Source organism: Sturnus vulgaris, chromosome 5, assembly GCF_052056855.1.
Source record: "Sturnus vulgaris isolate bStuVul1 chromosome 5, bStuVul1.hap1, whole genome shotgun sequence".
NCBI lineage: Eukaryota > Metazoa > Chordata > Aves > Passeriformes > Sturnidae > Sturnus > Sturnus vulgaris.
Genome location: NC_142247.1, coordinates 34,216,810 through 34,227,115, shown reverse-complemented (window position 1 = coordinate 34,227,115; position 10,306 = coordinate 34,216,810). Strand labels below are relative to the sequence as shown.

Here is a 10,306-nt window from a genome sequence, read left to right as displayed (position 1 = left end):
AGAGCTTTCAGCAAATACCCTGCATTTTGGAATCTCTCCTGCCTGGGCAAGCTCTGCATGCCTTATCCTTCATTCATTTACCTTGGGGAAGACAAGAGACCTGTGAAAAGTATTTTCCTGAGAATGCAGAAGAAACAGCACCTCTAACAATCATTTTATATCAGAATTTGAGTTTTCATTTTTGGACGGCTCCAAAAGGAAGAAGTCCAATTCACAATGGAAAAAAGTCCAGGGTTTTTAATTTGTTTTGCTTTTTTGGTTGCAATGAAACTATGTTTGACATCACAAGTCCAAGATGAGGTAAGTAGCACCTTTTTATGTAATGGGTTATTATCTGTCTATATTACTCTGTGTTAGAGAGAGAACAGTTATCAGATACTGTATCTTATAGCAGAAAAACTCACTTTAATAACCACTGGTGCATATGACAATGAATTATAACCTAAGAGCTCTGTAATTCAGTCCTCTGAAATAACAGAAATGCATCTGTATATTCTACATGAGAATTTGGCTCAAATGATATAGCATCAGTAACTGAAAAAGTCTCTATAATTGGCATATGTGACAAAAGACTGTAAATGATGCAATTATCAAAAGAAATTGATTGGGATTTCTGCTAAGTTAGAAGATGAAAGCAGGAATTTTTTTCTATAGTGAAAATTACCTGTTCCTACTAACTAAAAGGAGGAAAAGCTGTTTTAGATAGGTAAGGGATAAAAATCTGAGGAATTCAGCTATTTAAAGTAATAACACAAACTTATAAATGTAATTAAAGGGTTTGTAGACCTTTGGGGAAGTGGTGCATTTGTCATGTACAAATACAATGAATCTGTGGAATTTCACAACATCTGTTTTCACCACCCTTTTGGAGAGGCAGAACAGATTTAGAAGAGGAAACAAAAGGACAGAGAGAAATTAGAAGGGGGAAAAGGAAGACACTCAGGTGTTTTGTTAGTTGGTTGCAGTTTTTAAATGGGAAGATACGTTGAAATGTACAAAAATTACTGGGAAATATGTTGAAGTTATTATTTTTCTTAAAGAAAATACCGAAAGATGAGACACTAAAAGAGACACTAAAAAGTCAACTTTCTTCCATTTTCTCTAAAAGTAAAAAGAGAAAATGAGGAATTGGGAGAAAGTGGACATCGTGTTACCATTCCAAAACAAATACCAATTCCAAAATTCCAAAACACCAGCTGGCGGTATAGAAAGGGCATAAGTTATTTTTATTTCAATTTTTCCTTTTCAAAACACTCAATGAATTTTATTGTTCCAAAAATTAAATTTTATGGAGTGCCTTTTTGATAACAACAAAATGTCTTTTGAAGCTGTATCCACAGCTGGGAAAAGGTCACATTTTTACTTCAGAGACACCTGAAAGCATCTACACAACAAAAGAATTTCACTACCCAAATATTTCAAAGTTACCCAGACCAGACTTCAACAGTGCATTTATGAAGACTAAAATTTGACAACTAGATAGATGTTGAAATGTGCTTATATGTGGGTGGTGGCAATTACCTAGAGTGGCTCGAGGTTATGAAGCTAAATCTCCTTACCAGTGCCTGTGATACCTCCTCACAAACTTTGCTGCTGAAATGTCCAGCTGTCAAGGGCAAAAACTGCTGAGTGAGAGCTTCATCCAGGACCACCATGGGACATGTGGAAACCCTGCCCAAGGTGCCAGGGTACCCACCTGGACCACTGTGAGGTTCTGCAGAGGCTGCAGCATCCCACGAGTGTCCAGGACTCTCTGAAGTGCACAGAGTTGTGTTGCTGGTTTTTAAAAGCCATACTCTGAATTAGGTAATTTCTCACCATTTATAATTATGAACTTACTTCTACAAATACCAGGTAGAAAGAAGATGAAGCCAACATTAGATGCAGCTCAGCAAAGACTTACTGCTTTAAAATAGACACATAAAACCAGGTTTTTAAAAAAAACAGTGTGCTCTGGTGGGGTCAGGCCCAAATCCTCCACCAGATTTGAATGCAAAGCAAGATGTCATTCTTTGACACCAATTTGAAAATACCAGCCATAGCCCTTTAGATCAACACAGTGGTGCTGATTTTTCTTCCCCCACACCTTGTTTAATTTTGCCTTTGAGTGGGCAAGGCACTTGTCAGCAACTTTGGAACTAACACACCATAGGGTGATGCTGTCTCTGTAATCTGGCTTTTAAGACAGACAAACTAAGTATTTGTTGATAAAGCACTCTTAGGATAAATATTAGACTTAGAAGGGCTTATCCTGCAGTGGTTGGACATAATTTGTGCAGATAAAGCTTCTGCAAAGCACTAATATGTGGTCTATTACCTAATTTAGCTCTGAAAGAAGGAGCTCCTGCTGAATAGAAAAGAGCTGTGAGGGAGAACAAAGATGAGTTAAATTTGCCATTTTTCAGCAATGTCCTTCAGGGTAGTGTTTTCTCTTCTTGTTAACTATCCTTCTCCTATTTCAGGTGAAGAAGCACTGTGATCAAAAGCTGCTCATTAGAATGAAAACCAAATGTGTACCTTGCTCTTTAAACCTTGACACCCAGTGCCCTGCTGGTTACACCAAAATTACCAATGGGACTGGGACACCAGACTGCAGGTATCTCCTCTGTCAGAGCTTTTCTGATTTATATTGTTCTCCAGTAATTAGAAAACATTAATACATATGAAAAATTCTCTAGTCTACACAATTTTCTTATGGAACATTTACCATTGGCTTCACCAACTCCAGAACTCAAGCTGCATTCAGGGTATTTGATGCTTGAAGTTAAACAGCAAGTGATATAAGAGGAAAATAAACATTGCTATTAATGTTCTAACAGATTCTCTCTGGAACAGTCTAGTAGAATCTCTTCTATATTTATTCTGCATACTTGATATGAATGATACAAAAATATATGATAAATATGTATTATTATTATTATTATTATTATTATTATTATTATTATTATTATTATTATTATTATATGTATGTGTTAATCCTATATATCATATAAATAAGGTATTTTAAAATACTGTTTCAAATAAAAACTTAGAGAAATGTACTGTATTTAGGCTGGGGTGGGAAGATAAATACACTGTTCAAAAGAATCAGCTCCAAGGATCTTTTTAGACCTTGGCATCCAATGTATGTTTTATTGAAGGAGAAAAGAAGTAGATCAATGCAACCAAGCTTAAAGTGCTATTGCCTGACACTGAAAGGAGAAGAAGAACTGAAGAATTTCATTTTTCCCCACAGGAGGTTTGTAATACTTTAAATCAGCTCTAACTACTTTCCCACAGGTATTACCTGGAAATTAAAACCCACACACTTTCTTTTCCGGGCTGTCGGCATCGTTGTGTGAAGGAATTTGAACAACCCGAGTGCTGCCAGGGCCACTGGGGCCCAGACTGCATAGGTAAGTTGTTCTGGGCTTTGGGGTTTTATTTTCATATAGAATTTGAACAGAATAAAGCAGCAACTTCTTTTCAGAAACTATGGCTGTGAGAAGTTTGCTCCTCAGAGCTTGTTACAAAAGTAGAAATAAATAGCATTTTTCAGCTAAAACTTCTGGGATTTGAAGAAAAACAGGTGTTCAGATTTTCATTAAAAAGAAAAATTCGATAAAAAATGTAAAGAGCCTCAGAAAACCTCCTAGATTTTGAGATTTTTTGAAACAAACCATTACAGCCAACGCCTGCAAAATTATTTCATTCAGGAGGATACTTAAAAGTTTTAAAATTTTAAAAATTAAGACTTTTTTCGAACCAAAAATTTAAATGTTTCATTTTAGGTCAAAAACCACCCTCATCTGCATCTGAAATTTTTCCAAATCTAGACTTTGTGATGCAGGGAAGATCTTTTCTTTCAGCTCAACTTGAAACAGTTTCTTGAATTGCTTGTGAACGCTGAAGGCCATTACTGAAGCAAGGGAACCAGGAGTGCCTCCCCTGCTGCTGCCCCTTCCTCAGGAAAAGCTTTTCAGCATCTCCACACATGAATCAAATCTCAGGCTACCAAGATGGGCATCCAGACCCACAGAGGAAGTTTCCCTGCCCAGCCAGAGTGTTTCTTCCTTTAGTTAATGACCTCAATTTCAGTTTCAATGCCTGTGAAGTACTTTATCCAAAAATATATTTTTTAAAAATTATAATTTTAGCCCAAGCTATTCTTTAAATTCCAGTCATTTGTCTGCTAAAGGAAAGCAATTCAACTGCAGCTCACAGCAACTTCAAGAGAAAAGACAAGCTGAGTGAGCAGTGTGTGCTCAAGTCTTCTGAAGAGAGTGACTTGTGGGGTGGTTTGCCAGCCCACCACCAAATCTGCCTCACCATCCCATAGCCAGGGTGCTCTGGGCAGCAGAATTTCTGGAGAGAGGCAGAGTCCCCTGCACTGCTGTGTGAAGGAGGCTGCAAAGGCAAGAAAGCCCTCCCTTCCTTTGGGCAAACTTCCTGACCCCACAAAGCAAAGAATTAAGGTCTCAGCATTTTTTTCTGCTTTCATTTGGAGGAAAACAAAATACTTATCTCTAGGTTATCACAACCTCTGTAATAGAATACAGCACAAGTTGAAATATTTGGAGAAAAGATGATCCTTCCTGAGGCTGGGCAAAAATCCCTGACTAGGGGTTTACTTCACATTTAGCATCTGATGGCAAGGACAAAATTAGGTCTCAAATAGCACTCTGACTTCCTTAAATGATAGCACACGCTGAAACACTGTGTGAATGAAAGATCTTTTGTCCCATTCCCTCCCCACAAAGCACACCAAGCCATCCGGCTGCCACCAATCCCTCTGTAAAAAGTCATCGAGTCAAAAGAGAAAAGCACAGGCTCAGGAAAGGTCCAGGGGGAAAGAGCACAGCCTTTCCACACTGCCAGCATCATCCAACCACAGGTACTGCAGCTAGTGGAGTGCAGGTGCAGTAGGAGCTGCTCCCTACCCCAGCACAGGTTCCCACTCTGGGCAAATATTTCCATGGCTCCAAAGAAAATCTCGGCCACCAACTGAAAGGTGCATGGCAGGACCAACAGAGTAGAAAGAGCTGTAAGAATAAAGGGGGGAAAGTGTGAGAAGAAAAAATAAAGGCCAAGAGGAAAGATACTAAATTTAATGCTAACAAATTATATGGTTCAAAATACTTCTTTTCAAATATTACTCACTACTGCAGTCTCACAGGGAGTCAGGCAAAGAGAAGTACTTTAAGAGGCTCTATTTGATAACACTTGGAAAGTGCTGAACTTAAGTCCAGGAAGGGAAAATATGCTGATAGATTTAGGTTCTTTTGGCCTAGATTCAAAGACTTGGCCTTTACACTCTGACAGCTGTTAAGAGATAAGCAAGAGCATCTCTTTCTTACTGCTTTTCAAAAATCATCCTAAATAAAAGCAGAGGTGTCTCTTCTCCCCGGGGTGGCAGCAGGTGACTGTGCCAGCACTGCTCCAGTGTCCCAGCACTGCCTCCTGTGGCCCTGATGGTTGCAGGAAGCATTTTATCTGCCTGGCCAAACTTGTACAACAGCATGGTAATTTACCCAGCTTCTGATAAAGCTGTCCCTTGGTGCTGGTATCAAAACAAGAGACAAGATGTAGTGAAGACAAGGAGTGCAATGAACGCCAGCAGCAAAAAAATCAACTGCTTTGTCAACAATTTTAAAGTATCTTTTCCTAGGAATTATACCATGAGCTCTGAGTTTTCTCTATCATTGCACATTCAATAAAAGCATCAGTGAATTTTTTTTTCCATTCTGTGCAAATATTAAACTATTTCCGTGAATCCTTAAGATTTAGCTGTCATACAGTAGACAGAAAACAAGATTCACTAAAAGCCACTTTAAAGGATATGTAATTATTACTTTCCCTCATTTGTAGTTATTTAACCGAAATTGTTAAACATCTTATTATTTCAGTGTGTATGAGAAAAAGAGCACTAAAATTTTCATCTTTAAATTTACTGGTTTTTCAAAAGAAGCTTACACAGATGCAATAGACCTCAGACTATATTAAGGAATAAATTAAGAAATATTAATAGACTGTTATAAAGCCAAAGCTTTCAGTGGAATTGAGTGTACACATATGCACATCCTCTTATTTGCTCATCACTTCAAATCAAATTCACTTTTACTAAAACTTCCACATTACCTAAATACTCTAAATCAGTATTAACTTAGGCAGGGGGAGCATAAATCTGGTGCTGCCCCTCTCCACCCACACAGAACAAACTCTGAGACTCTTTATAAGCAATAAATCTTACTAGTGAGATACGGCACCGGTGAGTACCTGTGGGGCCAGTAGGAGTTTGATACATTTAGATACCACCTGCATCAAAATTATGGTACCTAATCGGAATTCTAATTACAGGAAGGAAAGGCATATGGAAGAGAGTTAATACATTATTTCCAAGGAGGAGCAGGACAACTGCAAAAAATAAGGGTATCCCTATAGGAGAGAAAATCTGACAGAATGATGTGACTAAAAACCACTGTAATATACATTTCCTGCAGGCAATCTTTCAGTAAAGATTTGAATTTTGAAACCCTTCAGACAAAAAAAATTTGACTATTTTATTATAAATATGGTAATTTTTTCTTATCTCATCCTGCTGGCTGGGGTTTTTGTTCAGACTGTCTCACCTTCTATACCACTGCCTGTAACCATAGCTTTAGCACTAGAGGCACTGAAGAGCATTACTCACCTTTGGCAAACCAGTTTGATTAGTGACCACAGCCCCTTGGACAGGATTTGGTTGTTAGCTATCTAGATATTTCAATTTCCAAGATCATTTGAATCAATTGTCACAGTTTTATGAAGGTAGTAGGTAAAAGGAAAAATATCCCATATAAAGCAAATACGATTTTTGGTGGGGAAAAAAAGGGCTTATTAAACTCTAACTTAGCATCAAATAAAACCCTGAGAGCAAATTATCAGTCCAAGGGGAGCACAAGGGTAAGAGCAAGGTGACTGATGGCTTAACCATTGTCATTCCCAGCATGTCCAGGAGGAGCTGCATCACCATGCAACAGGAGAGGACACTGCTCACAGGGTATTACTGGGAATGGAACATGCACTTGTCAGGTACATCCTTTCTTCTAAATGAAAATAAAATACAGCAATAGCACATAAGCTGTCCTAAGGAGTAATGTATGTTCTACTGTATAAATACATTAAAGGAAAGTATTCCAGAAACAGCAGCAATGATCAGCTTGGATTTCATTTTTTGCTTGGACTGCATTAATCTTCACACTATTATTTCTCCAGACTTGAGTGTGTTCAGGTGGAATTATAAGAAAGTTCTTTCGTCTTACCTTGCTGAGACAGGTGTTTTGAGTTCCTCTGTTTTGTTTTTTTTAATTGCGCTATTACTTGTGACTTTTTGCCCTAAATAGAAAGTACTTATACATGGGGCTATGGGGAGATACTTTCCATGCATTGTTCCTCTGCTGAGAGTACAGGTAGGGCTTAACCTCAGGCAAATAGATTTTTAAGAAACAATTCAAATGAATCTTTTCTACCTCTCCCTCTAATGGTTCATCTTTACATCAAAAGTCCTCTTCTGGGGACATGTGAAAAAGAGACAGAGGTAGAGGTATCCAGAAAACACAACTCAACAATTGTAAGGCTGATTTGAACATTTGACTTGATTACTGTACTTCATGGTTACCTTGCTATTCAGAACATCCGATTTGAAGATCTACAGATTATTTTTTTAAAAAGGTGTGGGGGCAAGATTGTTCAAAAGACAATGTTTTCTAGATTGTGGTAGCTAGTGATTGAAACTTTCATGTTATTTTCTTTTGTCAGTGCAATACACTATTTTCAGCCAGCTAAGCATATATCTATCTGTACAGAGATAGATGAGAAATTAAGTTTTGATTTCCATTGTGTTATTCACAGAAAGGGTTTGGTGGGACAGCCTGTGAAAAATGTGCTGAAGACAATTTATTTGGTCCTGACTGCACATCAGGTAAGTTTCAACTTTCTTTATTTGATTAGGGAAAAGAAGGGAGTAAAAGCTCTATTCAGACTCTTAAGAAATCACAGTGAGAGCCCAAAGAGCTCCCAGTAAGAGCTGCTGTCTGCCTCAGAGAACACAATGGGGAAAGGAAAGAGAGCTCTTCTCTGTATTCTGGGCCAGGGAGATACACAATTCTGTCAAAAGTGAGGAAAGGGGTGTGTTTACTTTAGCTTTGTGGTGTGGTGGTGATGGATGAATTCACGGGTTAGCCATACATCTATCACAAGCAGAAGTCTGAAGGAGCGATTAAAGCTGTGTACGCTTTTTAAAATGCTTATGTGTCACAAGTGTATATATGCACATAATATTTTCCACTTTTGCCTGCTTCTTAATCACCTCTACTATTTTACCTTCCTAACCCTTGCTGAAAATTACACCGAAAAAACAGAAAAAAATTTTAAAACAGTCTTATTCTTAAGTGGTTGCTTATCTCAAAGTAAAACTAATTTTCTTCCCTCAAGATCTACATAATGTTACTTTTAAGGAGTCACAAATCAATTTAAATATTCTATGTTGGCCCTTCTACACTAATCCTACACCACTACTGGCTCAAAAGCCCTTTTTCCACCAGCTGTCCACTGGATGCCAGTGTTGATACATAGAAATGTAACTGAGCCAGCATTTTCATGAAAATAGGGTACTTGAATGAATTTAATGCCATAAATGTAATTATTTTCCAAGAAGTTACTGGAGGATTCAGTTACATATTAATTTAAGCAATATTTTACACTTCAGCTTTCAGATATTTGAGCTCCTCCAAGTGCTCTAAAATAAATGTATTATAAACAATGTTCATTTGTGGCTAACTGCTTTTCAGCAATACCTGAGACATATCTGGTTTTTATATTATGACTATTAAAATAGGCAGGAAGTTATCAATTAATTAGTGCAGGTGATTTGCATGAACACAAGCTATGTTTTTAAGGGGAAGAGGTTATGCTACATCAATGCAGCTTAAATATGAAGTCAGCTGTGTAATTCTGTACCTTTCTAGACTTTTCCAAGTATAATTCTAAATGGCCTTTTTAAAAAGCATCATTGCCATAATTTAAACAGTTATAACTATAAAGCTTTTGCAGTACACTTAAGGCCTCAAAAATTACTTATAGAAGGGTCTCACAGTTGCCTGGACCGTGAATGCATCATCTCGTGGGCATATTGTCATTGGGTTTATAACCAGAATATAACCAGAAATGAGAGACTATAGGAAGAAAGAAGCCTGAGACCTCTACCATGATTAATTATGCTTTTAACTAAATAAATTCTGTTTAGGGAGGAGAAAAAAAGAAGTCACAAAACTCATGTCTTCCTGAAGTGTTTGAGAGATACAAAGTTGAAGCAAAACCAAAAAAATAGCTTAACTTTTATTAAAGAGGTATATGTTACACATTATGTCCAATTTTGGCTTCAGATTGTTAAATTTTACAAGTTTTACAGCATTAGCAATAAGTCAGCTTGGCGTTTACAGTGTGTGTTCTGAAGATTTTCAGACCTTGGGTTCCTAACAGCCTTCAAAAATTTGCTTGTTATTTACTGACGTTTGCAAATGCAAGCATTGATCACCTCAGTAAGGGAAGCCTATAAATTCAGGCACTCAGGTCACAGCTTGATTTGACCAAAGCTGCTGGGTAGGACACTCCTTGCTATAAGTAACCACTAACAGTGCCTTCCTGAAAACCATTTGTATTCAGTAAAGCAAATCCATTTCTCCCTATAGTTTGTGACTGCGTTCATGGAGTGTGCAACAGTGGAATTACAGGGGATGGAAGATGCACCTGCTTGTCTGGGTACAAGGGGCTCCGCTGCGATCAGCGTAAGTAGAATTTTCCATGTGAGATGTATTCAACTGCCATGATGCAGGTGGAATTGGTAAGATTGGTCTCAGGTTAGTCATGCAAAAGCAACCAAAGATACACTGAACCTCAAAGCCTCACAGCATGCAGGCACAGCTTAACCTGTCCCCTCTGTCTCTCAGCCATAGCCGAGTGCGAGGCGCTGCGCTGCCCTGCAAACGCCAGGTGTGCTGCCTCAGGTGAGGATGGAAAACAGCTGCAATGCACGTGTCTGCCCAACTTCCACGGGGACAGTACACGCTGTGAACGTGAGTAATTCCCATGTCTGCCCCAGTTCTTTGGATACACCACCATTAGTGTTATAGTTCAGGTATGGAATGAGCTTTTGAGCCACATCTCACCATCTGATTTTTCTTGTGTTCGTATCCCAAAGCACAAACTAGATTCCTTCAGAATGAAACTAAATCCTAAAATGTCCTTCAGAAGCCTATCCATCCAATTGCTAACAAGTTACACTCCATGC

At 38.2% G+C, this 10,306-nt stretch overlaps 1 protein-coding gene across 1 annotated transcript in view; it reads left to right on the top strand.

Moving 5' to 3' along the window:
- The first annotated feature begins 216 nt into the window (after positions 1 to 216).
- STAB2 (stabilin 2) overlaps positions 217 to 10,306 on the top strand; it is a 73,063-nt gene continuing 62,973 nt past the window's right edge. Inside the window, exons 1-7 of the mRNA XM_088165410.1 lie at positions 217 to 300; positions 2,463 to 2,596; positions 3,280 to 3,395; positions 6,965 to 7,050; positions 7,870 to 7,939; positions 9,708 to 9,803; positions 9,966 to 10,091. Of these exons, the coding sequence (XP_088021536.1) occupies positions 217 to 300; positions 2,463 to 2,596; positions 3,280 to 3,395; positions 6,965 to 7,050; positions 7,870 to 7,939; positions 9,708 to 9,803; positions 9,966 to 10,091 (712 nt within the window). The remainder of the gene's footprint in view (positions 301 to 2,462; positions 2,597 to 3,279; positions 3,396 to 6,964; positions 7,051 to 7,869; positions 7,940 to 9,707; positions 9,804 to 9,965; positions 10,092 to 10,306) is intronic.